The 18,722-nt window shown below is 39.5% G+C and overlaps 2 protein-coding genes across 2 annotated transcripts; both read right to left on the bottom strand.

Moving 5' to 3' along the window:
• Positions 1 to 7,395: 7,395 nt before the first annotated feature.
• txnl4a (thioredoxin-like 4A) lies at positions 7,396 to 9,281 on the bottom strand. The gene is made up of 4 exons (XM_034705612.1): positions 9,093 to 9,281; positions 8,678 to 8,856; positions 7,822 to 7,925; positions 7,396 to 7,612 (listed from the first exon to the last, which is right to left on the bottom strand). The coding sequence occupies exons 2-4, from the start codon at positions 8,828 to 8,830 to the stop codon at positions 7,441 to 7,443; spliced, it is 429 nt and encodes a 142-aa protein (XP_034561503.1). The 5' UTR covers positions 8,831 to 8,856; positions 9,093 to 9,281; the 3' UTR covers positions 7,396 to 7,440.
• Positions 9,282 to 10,583: 1,302 nt separating this feature from the next.
• On the bottom strand, positions 10,584 to 18,017 carry LOC117828373 (E3 ubiquitin-protein ligase ZNRF2-like). The gene is made up of 4 exons (XM_034705473.1): positions 17,242 to 18,017; positions 15,610 to 15,705; positions 13,424 to 13,529; positions 10,584 to 11,503 (listed from the first exon to the last, which is right to left on the bottom strand). The coding sequence occupies exons 1-4, from the start codon at positions 17,567 to 17,569 to the stop codon at positions 11,446 to 11,448; spliced, it is 588 nt and encodes a 195-aa protein (XP_034561364.1). The 5' UTR covers positions 17,570 to 18,017; the 3' UTR covers positions 10,584 to 11,445.
• Between the last annotated feature and the right edge of the window lie 705 nt (positions 18,018 to 18,722).

Raw genomic sequence — 18,722 nt, 5'->3', positions numbered from 1 at the left:
GACCGAGTTAATAAAACATCCACCCAGCAACTTTTCGCTGTGAGGGACATGTGTGAACAAGCAACCTTGGAAAATTTCAGGGGCAAACCTCCTTTAAAATGTTTGACATTTTCAGCAACGCATATATATGAAAGAGGCTAGTGTATCATAAAAAGTTTCCAGTGCTGAGGAATATTTGGTTCAAGGGTAGCCCCTTACATTTTTTTGCATTTCCCTTGCAAAATGTAACAAAACTACATTGAAGTCTTTCCTAAGTTTAGGAGGAGTATTTTTTTATCCCTGAGGATAACAGCGACAAGATATAATTCAGAATCAGAATAAAAATGGCTTACAGTTTAAGAGCCATGCTAATACGGTCTATCTAAACCTAATGCTACAGAAAACAACATCAGAATTGATGACAATGTTCTCAGCATTGATATTATTTAACACTATAATCAGCATTATAATCTCACATAAACAGATTCCAGCATGCCTTCATGGACTGTGATCGCAGTCCATGCTACAATCAATCCAAGTTAAGTACTGCCTCTGTCACCATCCATAAAGTATTGATCAGTTGTACAAAATGGAATCAAACAAAACTCAGGAGCTGTTCAAAACACGAGAGGGTCAAGTGCTGGTCGAAATGCTTCTTTTTTTTAAACGGCAAATATTGACATGAAACATTAGAGGAGTTCACTAGCAGCTGACTCTTTATCATTTTTGATACAGTGTTAACTTAAAAAACCACAGTGAAAGAATGATTTGAAGTGTAATGAAGGTTATCAGTTTATAATTCAAAGTTTCCTTTTTCAGGATGAAATACTCTCAATGACAGGCTGAGTATTACTTTCTGTTATGAGTAAACAGATAATGTGCAAAATGTTAATAAGCTGAAATTGAAGAGATGGTTGCCAGTGATAAAAAGTAGAGAGCTATTTGGAGCTGAGGAAGAAAGCTATTGGGGATATAGGAAGTTGCAACTGAACCAGGGACTGTATTTCACCAACGAATTTATCCCTCTCATCAAATCCTGGTACCTCCATTACACCATGTCATGCTGGTAGCATAATGTATCAGGCAAGAGGAGGGGGCTACAAAGGTCTAGTTACTTCACTGCTTTTAGATTCCACCTCCCATGATTGTTTTCTTTGCTAAATTGAAGTCTTGAGCTCCTGCCAATTATGACTTAAGTGACATCACTTGAGACAGACTATTGTGAGTACCATTTGGAACCAGTCCTCAAGGCCTGGAGACAGACTGTATGTGACAGAGTAACAGAACGTAACATACAATGGTCAAGAAAAGCACCCTTCATGAATTAAAAAAGTATTTTTCATATAAGCATGATCAACTTTTGACTTTTGGACATGTTGATGGGGTAAAATTGAAGCTAGAAGTAAGTTCAAGCAGGACATCTGTTTTGTAATCATTCATTCATTCAGCTATACTTAAGTCATAATTCATAATCCTCCCTCTGTCTATTTCTGTCCTGGTGATCAGCTAATTACAATTGTTAATTATTTCAAGCATGAGCCAACCACAGTCATACTCAACCTTTATCAACCAATCATCTGCCATGCCAACAAATTTTTATCTGTTCCCCTTAGCTCCTCTTTCAGGCAGCTTTGCAGTTCAAGCATTGCAACCCTGCTCCACCCAGGTCACCTCCAATCCATCTCATCAGTGTCCAGCTCCAGCTCCTCAGGTCATTCTGTCCTTCCTCCACCACCACCACCACCACCACAAATGTCTATCCTCCATTAGGGGGGGTATCCTTTCCTGCTCTCTGCTTTACTACCCCTTCTAGTACATGAAGACAACACAATGTAGTCTAATCGCAGAAGGCAATGCACATTTCTCCTATTTTTCTATACTTGTAAAATAATAATTCACTCATATATTCTGAACTTAAAAAGTAAATAACTGTGATCTCATAATTAAGTCTCATTTGATTGAAATACAAATAGTGTGTCCCCTCTGTGCGTGTGTGTGTGTGTGTGTGTGTGTGTGTGTGTGTGTGTGTGTGTGTGTGTGTGTGTGTGTGTATGTGTGTGTGTGTGTGTGTGTGTGTGTGTGTGTGTGTGTGTGTGTGTGTGTGTGTGTGTGTGTGTGTGTGTGTGTGTGTTCAGCTGCAGCCTTTCTCAGTGTCACACCTCCTGTGCGGCAGCAGGCCTGATGGTCTGCTGTGAGGTCTGGACGGGTGCTAATTAGGCCTGAAGTTTTTGAATGGAGGCCACTGCCATGAATGGAGCTGAATGTGTGGAGAAAGAGGCCTCATGTGATCCATGTGTGTTTGTTCTGTGTGTGTGTACGATGGAGTACATCAGAGTCAGCAGTGCTGCAGACTGCATAAACACACATCTCCTCTGTGTGCATTCGTTCCAGTTAAGTTAAAAAGACCCCTCATTTTGTCGCAGATGGAGGGATGACACCCCTTTGGGAATGATGCAGGAAGAAAGATGTAAATCCGTTTAGTCACAGGTCCATAAGTGGAGGAAAAGGCAGACGCAAACAGGGGAAAGAAGGGAATCAAACCCACATAACACCCGACTGCTAAGTGTGTCAGCATCTTGAATTGAGTCAGGGAGGAGGTCGTCTAACGGCGGAGGGTCTGTTTGTTAGTTTCTGCATTTTATCAGTATGAAACATCTGCTCTCGTTAATCTTCACCAACCTGTAGGCAGTACTTACTTTGAGTAATTCCCCCACAGGGACAAAACTCAAACCCACCCTGAAGCCCACGCAAATGAAGAGCTCTAACAAGAAAATGGATCGGATGAATAAATATGATCTTGAATCAGAGTTTGGAGATAAGCCTTTTCTCCCCATCTCTCCTATCATAATATAGAACAGGAAACCGTCTTATCCTATCTCTCCATCATGTCTCCCGACTGACATTCCCTTTGAAGGAGTTAGGGTATGAAAAAGTGTTGAGAGAGAGATGATTCTAGATAGTTCTCCCTGGTGTGTTGGTTATGTAAAGTAACTGTGATATAACCCAAGAGGGACGAAGGAGTTTGTAGGATGAGAAAATTAAAGGACATGCAAGAACAAGGTCACAGATTTAACAATCATGGATGTTAGCTTGGAACATGACTGGTCACGTGCATTTGAGCAAGATGGAGTCTTTTTTTTGTGGAAATAGCAGTAGTTAACAATGTTGTGCAATTACACACCATATACTGTCTCCCCAAACCCCAGAATGACAGAAAAGACACGTATCTGTCATGCAAGATGAGCTTTAAATCTGAGCAAACTCTGCCCTGATCTTTGCAGTAAAACTTGAGATTACATTCATAATAGTCATTCATTAGTAAATGTGGGTAAATAGATTACACACTGTGATCCAGACTGGGACAAACTCTTAGGAACATGGAAAGAAGACAAGACATCAAGGATAAAGGAAGTAAAACTTTTGGTTTAAAGAGATTGAAGCACAGTTTGCATACAGAAGGCTCCAGTTCAGCTCTCTTGCTTTCTTTTAATAGCGTACTCCTCACATGCAACAAATTGCATAAAAACATCTACTTTTGTCCTCAGCATTTTGCATGATTTCACTCAAACACAGGAGTCAGAAAAAACTGACATTCACCTCCTCATTACCTGAAAGCAACACACTGATGACATCAGCTGAGACTCCTAAATCGGCTGTATCAGGAAATAGTGTTCTGAGTCGGATTATTGTGATTTCTGAGAAGATTTCTGTAGCTATTGTAGTGTAATCCTTTTCAACTGTTTGCACAACATCATATCTCAAAATATTTATTAGGTTTTTAGGTATTTAGGTTTTTTACTATCCTTGTTTTAAGCTTCTTATAACAGCTGAGCAATTGTGAAGAAACATGTTGGCTAAGTGTGTTTGCACCCTCTCTTTGCAATGTAAAGATGTTTCAATATTTAGGCTCTCACAGAGATTTAAATTAAACATTTAGAGCTTCTGGTTGGAATGGGAGCAACATGTAGGCAAATGAAAGTATTGCAAATGACTTTTTTGTAACAACTTATACCCAGAATGCTTTGTATGATTTATCTTCCAAACTACAATGCAATGACTTGATGTAGTGGATGACTTTCAGAAGTCATTGGCCTGAAACGAGATATGACGCACAGTTGAATGACGCACAGTGGCTACATGTTACTGGGTAAAAGGAAAGGGTTAACACATTATTTTTGTATGTCTGTGTGTCTGCATCAGTGCCAGGAGGGAGAGCTGCAGGGTTGGGGGTGGGGTGTCCCAGAAATTGGCAATTGCCTCTCGCCCTGCCCCCACGTTGGGCACCCACATGGACAGTGACAGACTAGTGCAGGAGGAGGAAGAGGAGGGAAGGAAAGCCAAAGAAAGAAAGTGGAGGGATGCCAGTACGTCTTCCCCCGTGGCAACCAGATGATCCTCGTGGCCTGCAGGCTGCACCTTCTTTGTGAAAATCTATTTAAACACTATCAGCTGAAAACAGATCCTGGATTACCCAGGCTTGAGGGTGAGTGTGCATATTCTCTAAATAGTCCATATGAAAAACAACTCCCTCTCTTCCTTTATTTCCCCACTCACATACATTCACTTAGTGCTCTGTGCATCCCGCCGTGTCTCCATATGTGTCTAGACTGGAGTTTCCCAGTAACCCTTAGTGGTCCAGGCCTCTCCTGTCCCCCTGAGGCTGAGCTGATTAACAGTAATCGGGAACAACAATGCATGATAATGTGAATTAAAATGGACCAATGGAGGTGGCCTTTGGCCCCATGCTCCATATGAGAGCAATGGCACAGTTGTAGTGTACACAGGCCCTGCAGGGACAGGCCAGACAAAGACAAAAGCATGGCAGAGTGTAAGTTAATTTGAATGGAAAGGACATGGGAGGCCTAGAGGGGGTGTATAGTGGTCTTCATCATGGTCTGCGCACATAAAGATTAGAAAATGAGCTGCAAATAAAGTTGTTCTCGCCAGTGTACACATATTAGCACAATGAGTCATCCTGTAGCTTGGTTTTCATTTTGTTAGGTTGAAAAAATGACTGGCACTCAAATCGAAAGCACAGTATTTCCTGGTTCCTGAAAAGTTGACATTTCAGAGATGATGTGGTTTCACTCAATAGCAACCAAGTGTGGTCAGAGGATTTTGTTTTGGCAGCAGCCGTAGCAGTCTTTGGCCTCCCTCTCCTTCCTCGTCTCCTCTAGAGATCTCCAGCTGTTGCCCAGCCATCCTTGTTGTCCCCCTGCATCTTTCCCACTGCCAGAGCTCCAGGGAAGAAACAATCGTACAGTGATCTGTTGGAAGCTAGGTAAGGGGAGTCAGCTTTAAGGGAAATTTCAAGACCAGACATGTTCAGAATTAGACACAAGCAAAGAAAAAAACAGACTTAAAGTGGAGGTTTTATCCCAAGTGAGTGTCAGCTTGGCTCATCCAGGAGGAGTGAAGAGGTCAGGATATTTCCTCTGGAGGAGCTCCATCTCTGATTTTAGGTCCAAAAACAAAAACAAGAAGTGAAATAGAGAGACACAAAGTTTTTCCCCCATCACCTCATCAATCACTCAGAGAATTGGACGATGCGTGTGGTATAAAGGGCTTTAAGAGATGGGACTGCCAGATAACTAATATTGATGGGACTCACCCACAACTATTCTCCCTCTTTCTGTGACTCTTGTCAACTCTAGTCACTATAATCTTGACTGCTGCCAGGGTTCACGCTTCTGTTGAAAACTGCATAAAAAATATCCCTCTGTGGTAATCAAGGCCTGTAGTAACTACCCTGCATTGCACTTTGAGGTAGGACTGTTTCACACATGATCTTTTACTGTTTTTGAGTGTCTTAAGGCTGTAGATGATGAGCACTCGTGACTTTGCAGCACATGGTTGTTCATCCAGTGCATCACCAGTTTCTACGAAAGGATTTAAATTAAGTGATTCTGGTAGATGAATTCTGCTTAGTCTTGGATTTATGTGAATAACAACCGGCAAATCATCCTAAAATCTCTAAAAATATACCAACTGCATGTGTTCCAAAAATGTGACATTGCTGTCATAACAACAGAGCCAAAATAAAAACAAACATCTATATCAGAGGAACATATTCTTACTGTGTCCACTGTACATCACTTCACACCCCAACCAAAAGTTATGTGAAGTCCTCCCCCTCTGACAGGCGCTGGAAGGCAAGCACACTCTAGAGCTGTTTCTCCCCCAAAGGACATGACACTCATAAACACTTAACTCAGCTATGTACGTGTCTCAGACAATTAGTTCTGTTTTAGCTGCTTATCTGTTATTCTACAACTTTTCACGTTTGCAAAGATCTGGTTTGTAAGAACTCAGCCTCAGAGGCCCCATCTGTATTTGTTTATTCTGTATATGTTTGTGAAGAATGTTTGGATAGTGCCATAACAATACATACAGCCACCTAAATATTACATTTATCCTCAATTTATATGCTCTTTGTATACTAGCCAGCCTTTAAATGGTCCAACCATGACACGAATTATGAAACCATCCCCCATCAAAACTCTTATCATTTGCTACCTCTTTGTTGTTTTCACTACTTTAACAAATATTCTTATTTCATCTTTTAATTAATGTAACCAAACCCTTTATCCTCAGGGGATTACAGCCAATCACTCACAGCTGGAAGGCAAAGAGATGAGTAAGAAGAGCTGAAGCTGAATGGAATCTCCTATCCCACAGGATTGGTTAAATTGACATCAGTGTTTCTTATGTTGTGAACCTGATTTGTATTACTTGCATACCTTCTTAGGGACTGCAGATGTACATTTTGTTTTATGTTTGACAAACCAGTTCACTAAAACGAATCAAATTGATAATGGGTAAATCAGTAATCACATTCTTTAGTATTAAATCAATGTAATCAGTAGGCTGACGCAACCAAAGATCTCTGGCTCCATCTGAAGGATATTTCAGGGAAGTGCACTCTGGTTACAGCCAATCACTGTCAGGCACTCACATCAGCAGGAGTGAAAAGGGTGATATGCTTCCACAGCTAAATGAAGGAATGCTTTTAGAGCTCTTTGATTTATGTTATTCTTTATATATACTTTTCTTTTATAAATAAAAATTGTGTATTGACTCGAGTTACTTAATAAACTTTAAGGTTTGAGTCACTCTTCTACTTTGTTCTTTGTCGCTATTAAAGTTTGTAAAAAATTGGAGCCTGGAACAACTAACAGAACCATCAGAATAAACACTCATGTTTAAATATGCATTCATTTTTATTGCAACATATGAACAGCAAGTCTTGTAAAAGAAACTGAATAACATGAAAATGTGTACACAAAATGACAAACGTCACAATGTAATGCAATCATGACTTATACAAAAAAATAGTCTTGTTTCCGTTGACACTGCAAAAACAAAAGTGTTGAAAAAAATCTCTTTTTTTCCTTCTCTCACTTTTAGTCTCTGTCTCATGACACACAAAAAAAGGAAAATGTCCGGGAGAAAAAAAAAAAATCAATATCTGTATTTTGTAGAATAATCCTTTGGAGACACCACCAAACCTCTTCCTTTTCTTGCACCTCTGTATACTGTTTCAACAATGTCAATCATCTCCTGCTTGTCCTCCATTGTCCAGTTTATCTTGTTGTTGTTTCCAGTTCCCAAATCAATCATGATGTGTTTGTTCCTGAAAAGAAAAAAATAAATAAATGTGAAATTAAAAAAAAAGTCATGTTCTGAAAATTAGCAGTAGTTAAAAAAAATTGCATGTATGACTTCTTGCTGTATGTTATGATGTCAATATTGGGCAATGGAATTTATGTAAATAACATTTTGGTTATCTTCAGCTGAGTCTCATGTAATTGATATTTCATAATCACGTAAGGAATGTAATACCTGAAAAAAAACATGACGGTGCAGGGGTCGTACAACTCGTACATCTTGTTGAAGTCAGGTACTTCTGTGATGTCCACCAGGTAGATGACTGCAAAGTTCTTTACCTGTGGGGGTGTGCGTAGGTAAAATATAAACACAATAATGAGTCATCATGCTTTCAGTATAGAGCAAAGCATTCAACATCACAAGCAGGGCAACACAACATGAAAAGGTCACTATTTATGGTAGCTGCTCTGCCAGTTCACACCTCCATGCATATAAACTACTGTTGAGTTCTTTTACAACACCTAGATGTGATACTTTGTAACTTACACACAAGAGTAAACCCTCCTATTTACTGTATGTTAAGTGTTGAAAAGCAAAAGCAGACAATATAAGTTAAAATAAAATGCTTGAATAAGCTAAATCAAAATAATAAGAACATTCATATTCATATTATTTTCAGCTTAATGTTGCATTCAAAGAAAACGAAAGCCCTAAGTGACAGTATTTCCTCATTTCCATCCAAGCTGAAATGCATACTGTGTACTACAGGAGGGACTGAGCATAGCTATTATTTTAAAATAAAGTTTATGGAAAAAAAAAATAGAATTTGAATAACCATACGTGAAGAAATAAGTCTAGAGTTAGAATTATAAACATCTTGGGTTGGGTTGGGTTGCTGATCCCACTGAACTTGTTTTGCCTTATAAAAAAGACTTGAATTCAAAATGCTGTTTGTGTCCCCTCTCTTCGTGGTAAGCTTTCACACTTTTACCACAACACACCGGTAAGTTTTTCTATTGTTCATTTTCATGCAGTAGCTAATCATGCTAATGTCACAACACAAACAGGCTGAAACAAAAACAAATCTCACTTTCTCTGCGATGCTGTAGAGGACCTCGTCCATTTTCATACATGTTGGGTCCCAGTCGTGTCCGAAGCGGATCACAAGTACTCGGTCCTCCTCAGAGAGGATGGCTTGATCTACCTGCCAGCCATTGTGGAGATGTGGTAGCATGTACGACATCTTGACTCTTGTTGTCGATTCCCAGGCTACAAAACACATACATTTTACTTAAGCTTTACACAATTACAGAGGCAGAGAAATTACCGCGTGAGTAACATCTTCATTTAGCTTATAATTTGAATATGAGAGGGGCTGATAGCGTAGGAACGCAAAGCTAGCCTAGCTAGCTCTAGGCTAAGTTTACGAGAAGTCTGGTAAGAGAATTGTGAAGTCCTACTGCTACACGGAAACGAAGCAACTTTGTGCGGAAATAAAGACTTACCTTAAAAAGGGTTGTCTTTTGTGAGGGAAATTAGACGTTCTCCGTCGTAAAATGTCGTTTTAGGTCAACAAAAGAGCAAAATCCAGTTGAGCTATGAATCTTTACGAAAAGCTTGCGTTGGTTGCAAGCCGTATGCTTACGTCAGAAATCAAGCGACGGTGTTGGCGCACAGTGTTTGCATCACGTGTTGGTTGTAAGCGTTTGCAAGCTATTTTACAGCCTATGGTTGCAAGCCTTTCTGGTGCATTTTCGTGTTTTCAATTTCTAAACACGTCCAGATAGAAAGTTACAATGATCATTAATATATTATTATAAAAAAGAACATTTTAATAAACTACATGGCAAATATCCATTAAGAAGCCAGTCATTATAATACCAAGTGAGAAAATATGGACTTTGTTTGACCACTAGTGTGTTTTCCTAGTTAATTGTAATGAATTAACGTGTCTCTGGGCAATTGCTTTCTTGGCTGTTATATAAAGCTTTTGTAAACACATAACTTGTGCATGAAAGGCTCTGCCAGCACGGTTTACTTACTAAGCACACACAATATTAAAGATTTATTCTGTTTTATTGTAGGATATAATGACTCACTGGGGGGAAAGAGTAATAGAAAAGCATATTCTACTGTTTGAATGCAACTACCTTTTAAATAATCTTGAATTCAAAGAAGGTAATCAACGATCAAAAATTGTTTTACAAAATCTTCTTAAATCGATTGGTATGAAGGCCTACTTGAATTTTTGGCTTTCTTCCATCTCATTGATCATTAATGGTCTTTAAAAATGTATTTATTTACAGATATACAGATATGTCACTTAAGTAAAAAAGAAACTTCATCAACTTCTGCTTAGTAGTCCAGTCTCATTCTTGAAATAGCCTGTGAGATACTAATGTAGACATGAGTTAAGTATTTTCAGATATTAAATGCTCCTATCGAAGTGACATCTTTCCCTATCTTCATTCATCTCTTAATAGTGAGATACCTTATGTGGAAGAATATACAAACACAGCATAATGAATACTGAAGTGTTGTGTCTGCAACAGCCTTGGAAAATTGAAACCTGACTGGCTGTCTATTTTGCAATAATCAAAATACTTGAACGTTGTCTGTGCATGCCCACCCTCAGGGAGTCATTACTTTTCTCCACTGACTTCTTTCTGCAGACAACACTTTATGAATCACCTGTATTGTCTTTGAGTTGCATAGCAAAAAATTCGTAACTCTGACCAAACATTAGAATATCTGTCTAATAGAAACATCCATGGTGCAAATGTTTTGGAAAGTCTGCCTGTGGCTTGTCTTAGAGATGAAGTCATACAGACTAAGTGCATATTACTGGTATGCAGGGGTGTTGCAAATGGCTGATTGAATGGAATATTTTATACATTAAAATTTTTTCCTCATCTTAATCCTGTCTCCACCACAGAAATAGTGCATATCTCAGACAATAATTAACATGGTGGGGTGAGTGACCAATTTTCAGCATATTTCCTGTTAGCCAGACACAAAGACAAACATTTATTGTTGTGCAATTATTACAGTACAAGTAGAAAGTACAATAAACAAAGGTTCGAAGGTTATACAATTTTTCCAGTCTATGACATAGCAGCACATTATGGCACTCCTTAGACAGAGCATAAATCATCATTAGACATGACTACGAATATTTTTTAATTCCACCGCAAAACTACACAATAACATTACTGTGGTTCTGAATGGCGAGGTTGATTAACAAAGACACACTATTTCACGTCATACTATTTGGTCTAGGACAATGATTGTTGCACAATGATAGCCAATTTCACAATGAAATTCAGATCTATTTCCTAACGACCATCAACACTGTGATCTTCCCTTAAAGCTGGTATAGGCTTGTTTTATTATCCATGGCTGCTTTTCACATTGCACACCATGAGCCTACAGTGTTCTGATGAAACCTTATAAACAATCTTTCAAACTAAATATCTGCTTAAAAGAGACGTTTCTCTCCTCCCATGTTGGTTATAGTTCTCTGTTATACAAACACACCATGTTCAACAAATCAGTTCAGGTTCCAAGTTGGAGGAAGCTACTTAAGGCCAGCAGGTGGCACAAGGAACATTCACATATTTTATGGAGAGAACTACTCCACCAGTGGTTCTTTGAGTTGAGTTTCCCAAGATGTCTTTAGAAGCAAGTCCACAGTCCACTTATAGTCCATCAGGCAACATGATTAATCCTGTACGCAAAAATGTCCTAAATTCCCTGAGGAGCGCGGTGCTCGGCTGGAACAGACAGTTTTGGGATGAGGTCAGGCACACAGTCCATCACAGTGATGAAAAATTGACTGAAAGTAGTCTCTTATGGCTCTTAGTCAGCAGGATGCTCTGGACATGAGCGATTCACCTCAAACCACTCATCTATACACCTGAAACAGGAAAAAACAGACAATGGAGAGGTTTTTCTTGAGATCAAACCAAGCAAAAACATAACATGAATTATCTTTACAAATCTAAAAAAAAAAAAACAGCTCCCCAGAATTTAATTTCTTATTAACTTGTGTGAATATGTGTGAATTACCTCATGAAGGTGTTGCTGTGAGTTAGATGACTGATACCCATCTCTGTCTCAGTCTGTTACATTTAAGGCCACTGGGCACTCCAGAGGCTAAACTTAGCTTAGCTCACCTTGGAAAACTGAGAAAACTGCTGGTCTTGCCTTGTCTAAACATAGCACAAACATCCACCTTATTTTGGAGCACACTTTCCTGGACATCATAATATTAAAACCCTTCAACAATTTGAATATATTTTGATATGACTAGCTGCTTCTCCTTGTTTTTAGCCTTTGTGCTAAGCTAAACCTACTGGATGTTGGTATTACTCCATGGTTAAGAGTGGAATCAATTCTCTCAAATTACTCTTAGCAGGACAGCAAATAAGTACAGTTTTTAATGTGTTTAACTATTTCTGTTTGGATTTTGGTATTGCTTTTTTTCAAGTTTCTCAGCTGTAATGAAAACCAGTATTTGCTAATACCATGTTCATTTCACAACTTCTCTCTCCAACTATAGAATATGATTAAGAATTTGCCTTATGACTGCTAAGAAATGACTGTCATCTGTTACATTTTGGTCAAAGTGAGTACTCTTAATTTCGACAAATAGATTAGCATTTCCATCATTTTATCTTTTGCGTGTGCTCTCAGTCATTAAGAAAGGAAAACAAATGGGCCAACAGCATGTTAGTCTAGTTTAGCATTAAGCCTGAAGTCCGGGAAACAAGTAGCCCAACTCTGTCCAAAGGTAAAACATCCATCAAACAACACCTTAAAAGCTCACTAATTAAAGTCTTGTATCTCCTTTGTTTGGTGCACACAAGGGGTTATGTAACAAAGTCTATCTTGGCTTGGCATACAGAGTACAGGTTACACATGGTAAGCCAAGTCAGCCAGCAGATAGCTTCATATTTACCCAATAGAAATCAGGAAGTTATCAATTTACTACTGTCAAGAAAGCAAAGAAGAATATTTCCCAAAATATCTCAACTTGAAACATTGATCAGAATGTTGAATCTTTAAAAAGTGTGTTTTAATGCATTGGTCAAACTATGTCCAGCTGCAATCTGTTAATTTAAAGGTGACATATCACGCTTTTTTCATCAATATATATTGGTCTAAGAGGTCCCCAAAACACGTCTTTAAAGTTTATGCTCAAAAAAACACTTTGAAATCAGATTTTGGCATGCCTTAAAAATCCTCTTCTTCAGCCCTGCTCAGAACGGTCTGTTTTCCCTCTGACCACGCCCCCTCAGGAAGTGGTTGTGGCCTCAGCTCTCCATCACGTTGATCTAATGTTTACATGTTGGCTGAATAGACACACTGCTTACGGACCGCGTTACTTCAACCCTCTGAATCTGATCCAGATTGTGATCCTGACGGAGAGGCGCCTGTAGCAGGACCTTTCTGAACAATTGGTCACAGATTTTGTTTCTTGTTGTTTTATTTGTCAGTATGTAGACGTGTGTCTTGGTACACAGCTACGAGCATGTAGCTATGTGGCTATGCTAACTAGCGCTAGCACTTTTCCACGGAAAATAAAAATCATCCACTAGATCTTCAAATCTGCAGATGTGGGGAGTAAAAACCGACCTTTGTGTTTATTAAGACACCCTACAACTAGCACGCCTCCCTCCTAAGCTCCTTGTTAGCACACATTTGTGCAGGGAATGAAAAAACGGAGGGGGGTTTGTAGACATGCCAGGGAAACATATTTCAGGTAGAGAACCATTAAAAAGTCGATTTTGCATGATATGTCACCTTTAACTGTCTTTGTGTGTGTGTAAGTTACCCTTTATGGTAGATACAGAGGCAAGGCAGCCTGGCAATGGTGTCTCCCTGCTCCAGCTCATCTAAGCAGATGGCACATTCCCCAGAGTCTCTGGACAGGATGTCCTCTGATAAAGACAACATGGAAACAAACTGAGAAAAAGAGCTGACTGGGACATAACACCATGCATCAGATGTTCACTTCAGTCACTAAATCCTTCACGGGCAGATGTTTAACCTTTGGTACCTAAGTACCTGGGGTCATCTGTGCAAGTGAGAACTGGTATTCTCTGTTTAACACAAAGTAAATAAGTGGGAAGAGAATGTGTTTTGAAACATGAAGCTGTCATTGTTTTTTATATAGTTTGATGGTCTATTTTGATGGCTGGGAGAACATTTGGTCTCAGATGAGATAATGCTGAAGTTTTCTTTCTTACATGTTTGCCTGCTTATTCAGCTAAGACAGGCCCTAATGCCAATACCTGGGGTGAAGGAGTAACATGATCTTTTTGAAGCTTTCTTAAACACACTCAAGTTAATTCTTCAAGAGAAAAAACAAATATGTGCATGAGTTAGGTGAAGGAAAAATGTTGATTTTGGAAGTCTCACACGTTTACTAATGTGATAAGCTAAGCCAGTTTTCAGCCTATGGCTGCACAGGTAACGTTAATTTATCAGTGGCATGCATGCTGCTGTGGGTGTGTGCCAGCTTAAGACGTGTGTGTGTGTGTGTGTGTGTGTGTGTGTGTGTGTGTGTGTGTGTGTGTGTGCGTGTGCGTGTGCGTGTGCGTGTCCCTCTCTCTCTTAGATGAGAAACAACCAACTCTTGTTTACAGACATGCAACACTGTGTAGGCTGGGATGTTTCTAACTGCAGGAAGTGTGTTTAGTGAAAGCTGTGTTGCAATTGACTGATCCATTTCCCTTTCCTGTATGTGCACATGTGGTGTGTTTGTTACACAGGTGCCTTTACAGATAGTCTATTCCCATATCAATGGCTGTGTAAATGTGCAGCTGGATTTGCTTTGACCTTTTTTATGCTGCACTGTTAACGTGTTGTTAGTGCAGGTGCATGTTTCCTGACAATAATTTCCTTAACAAACTGTAAGAACCATTGTACATTGGTTACTGATCCTCTCTGTGATCTAGTCATGGATACGACATCTACTTTTTGTGAAAGTATAGATGAAAAGAGGGGTTGAACATCGTCACTTTCAGTTTTTGTACTGCATTTAAGGACAATTTTAAAGGACAAGCACTGACTGGACTGCTTTCATTTTGTGCCATCCTTTACTTTCACACCATGTGTTTTCAAAAAGAAGCACTCTACCTTTTACACTATAACAATTATGATTAAGAATTGACAGCTCAAGTAAAAAGTTCTCCTATAGATGAAGGTTTAACATGACAAATTCTGGTGAACTTATAAGATATAGAACAAATTGTCAATGATTAAATGCTAACATCAGTTTAAGTGATTGGAAGCAGGTCTATACAACCATATTAAAAAGTCAATGGTAATGTAAAACACCAGAGGTTGATTTCCAATAATCATCAGAAATAAAGATTTCATTAGTTCCCAACATTTCCAGTTCCATCCAAAGTATCATGTAATTAATATGAGGGTATACAAGCAGTACATACTGTCAATAAAAGGAGAAAATGAATGTAAATATTAGAATAAAACAATATATGAGGGAAATAAGTATGATACGGACTGCAAGTAGACGTGGATTTTTTTGGAGGGTCAAAGGACAAAACGTTGGTTTTACTGACAATGGCCATCCTTCTACAAATGGAGCCTTGTATGTTTTTTTAGTACTTGTTTTGGAATATTTTTAAATTATTTATTTCTAATATAGTTGATAAATGAATCCTTCATCTCGTCATTGTCAGGGATATCAGCATTAAGTCAACTAAACAACCAAACATCATCACCATGGCTAGTCAGCCATGTTTTCTTACTCTTAAACTAGTAAGTTAGTCGTAATTCAAGCTCCTGTTCAAATGACTATACAATTAGTTGCTTTGTATCATCCACAATCACTGTTATTTAAAATGTTCTTTTTTGTGCTTACTTCAAATAGAAATTTAGGTAAAATTCAAGGGTAACAGATTTGCAAAGTTGCTGTAGCAAAATACAAAAAAAATCTTCATCTTTAACAGTTTCCCATGATGAATTCTTGTACTTTCCCCCCAGATTTCTTACTGTTGTAGGTGAGGCGCATTTTGCTGAAACACTTGAGCAGGTGCTTCTCAATTTCATCCGTTGCCAAAAACTTGGAGCAAAGTGGACAGTGGAACCCTGGGAGAAAAATACACAAACAAGAACATGCTAACGTCTGTCTCATAACTTTTTATTGATAGGTAAACAAGAGAGGGCGTGGGACAGCTATGATCTTACACAGTCCTAAATGACCTTACACCCCCATGCACATGCTAGCTCTTTGTCTGCTGTAAACAATCTGTTACAATCTGCTTAGCTAATCACACAATATTCAGGTGTCACTGCTCACTCAAAAGCTGACGGTAATCGCACCTTTAGTCTGAGATGTGGTTATGTAAACTTTATTGCCCTCTGGGAATAAGACAAGGCATTTATTAATTCATAATTTGACCCAGATAAACATGGCCTGACCCTGTGCCATCATCATGGCTGCACAAAGATTAACATGCCAGGTGCTGCTGGACCTGAGATAAGCTAACTTCCTCTTTTGCATCGTATTTAAGAAAGGGACAACAAATGCATCATAAAGTCAGCATCCTCTTTTTTAATCTCTGTTTCTGGTGTGAATCTAATATTTTTAGAATAATGTGTAAAAAGGGAAGTTAGGCCTGCAGAGTCATAGTCACATTGATGACATGAGCAATGATAATTGATGATGTTATTAAGGATTGCACTTCCTCATTGGGGAAGTTACCTTTACCCTTAAACAGAAGGGGGGGGAGACCAAACCGCAGCCATAATTTTCATGACCACATGACAATAAATGAGGACATGGGTTATGGGTGATTTACAGGAACTCTGCAGCAGAAATAAGGATTCAGGGAACACTTGAGAAGGAGGTTTAAGTGTTCTGCTTTCCCTTTGACAACACTGTAAGGCCTTTGTTACAGCTCTTTTACTTTCAGTTGTTGTTTTTTTTGGTCTGGTCTTGAGACAATCTAACAGTTCAAATCAGCTCTGTCTGAAGATTCAGGAAGCTTGTGTGCATGTGTATATGTGTGTGTGTCGGGCAATGTGTAACCAGCAGGAAGCTCTTATCTGCTGACCTACATTATGCACTCTTCCCTCTCAGTGAAAAACAAGCCAGTTTTGTAAGAGGTGGGGGGGGCAAAATAAGGCAGACAGCAGTACAGTGCAGTATCGAAGAGCCACCTGTGGCTACAATAAAAGTGCAGAAGTGCTGAACAAAGAGCTCACTCATCACACTTCTATTACCATATACAAGGTGTCACATATCAAATGGAAAAATACAAAGTAACTTTGGCTGATACTTGTAGTGAATACAGTTTATTAAAATGATATAAACATATGGTATCCTACATAAACTAAAGTGCTGACTCCAAAACTCGAAGTGTTACGAATAGCAACAACAAAGGTTTTTTTTAAAGAATGAAACATTGCAAAGAGGTCAGAAGAAAGATCTAAATACATAAATCCACCATTGTCTCTCGACTTCGATTAACAAGAACAGTGTGTACTTCAGGGACAGTAAAGAAACCAGGCATTCAAAAGCATGGCAGTCCCCTGAGAAATAACTTGTCACAAGTATGTTTGACTGCCTTCTTTGCAGATGTTTTATGAATTTGTTGAAGATTAGTTAGTTTACAATCTTACCTCCCAGGAGGCGAGGCGACAGGTGAGCAGGAAGGGAGCCTATGAGCAACCTGTGGCCATCAGGAGGCAGCTGGCCCTCGTCGTCACCATCCGTGCCATCGAGGCTCTGATTGAGTACGTGTGACCCTGACCTGCCGCCGGCCGGTATACTGAGCCCGGAGCTGGCTTGTCCACCCCCCGTATACCGAATCCTCGGGCCATCTGGTCCATTGGTGTACCTAAACCCCGCAACCCTTTCCACTCCGCCGGAGTTTCCAGATGGTAGATCAGAGCTGGAATAAGCTCGAGTTCTGCCATCAAACACCGGGGTGCTTTGCTTGGCCCCCATGGTGTGTTTTTTAGGCGTACCGCCTCAGGTTTTTGGTGCACTTAAAAGTTCTTAGCCACAGCACATGGTTGCAACGACATTTGAAAAAAGTGTCATCAATCAAGTAGCCTAAGTGCAGCCTCACACTTGAACAACAATAAAGACAAGGTAGTCCATCGTTTCAAAGTTTCATGTTGCGCTCTGTGCGTAAAGTGCGCACTCACTGTCGCTTAACTTAATTTCCAATTGGTGTATTTTGTCTTAGCACAGCCCTTCCCTTTTTTAAACAATGGAAAAACAAAAAGAGAGAAATCTCTTCAGCCAATTTTCTTCAGTTCAACTTCTTCAGACGAGGACATTAACGCGAATGTTGACCCACAGCTCATCTGGTTCAAGTTTGTTTTTGTGCTCAACTGTGGTCGTCTGGAAAGAAAAATAAAGGCTGGGATTGCCCTCCTCTCTCTTTGAGACAGCTCGATAAAACTACCCCAAGTCCAACAGGATGAGATAAACACGCCTTCAAAGTAAAACCGGTGAACTCAGCACTTCGGGGTAACGAGCTGACAATTGAGGAATTTCGTATATTGTAGATTTTAAATCTGGATCCATAAAACATCCATAAATTATGCTGCTGAACCAATGCAGCAAAAGTGTCCCTTGTTTGCCATTGCACCTGTTGCTCCCATTTTCTCCATTTATCACAACAATACCCTTGCAAGTGAGTGAATGAACCTAAGTAAATTACATTTTTGAAGCAATTGTGGCTTGCTTCAGTGGCAATTTCAACTGCATGTGCTACTATGTGTGTTACATTTTATCTATCCACCCTAATCACAATTCAGGAACATTATGCCTTTTGTTTGTACACAGACTAATTTGCAGAGGTCGTTTTGCAGCCAGTTGTTTGCTTATAGTCATTACAATAAAATAAAATGCTTACAACGGAAATTTAATCAGTTATAGCCATGGTGCTTTTACATTGAAATCAAAACCTCCGCTTCCTGTCTGGGATTCCGTCACAGTCTCTAACTTCACGCCGGCCTGAGTGGGCGCGTCAGCTGGCGCATGACGTCAACCCCAGTAACACCAGCGGGCTGTTGGCACAGCAGCAGGTCACCAGTCCACTCCGTGATATGAAAGCCCTCCATGTTTGGCGCTCTGTGTTCCATTAACT

The sequence above is a fragment of the Notolabrus celidotus genome, chromosome 16, assembly GCF_009762535.1.
Source record: "Notolabrus celidotus isolate fNotCel1 chromosome 16, fNotCel1.pri, whole genome shotgun sequence".
In the NCBI taxonomy this organism is placed as follows: domain Eukaryota; kingdom Metazoa; phylum Chordata; class Actinopteri; order Labriformes; family Labridae; genus Notolabrus; species Notolabrus celidotus.
Note: the sequence above shows the minus strand (reverse complement) of the source record. Positions and strands in the feature narration are given on the sequence as shown.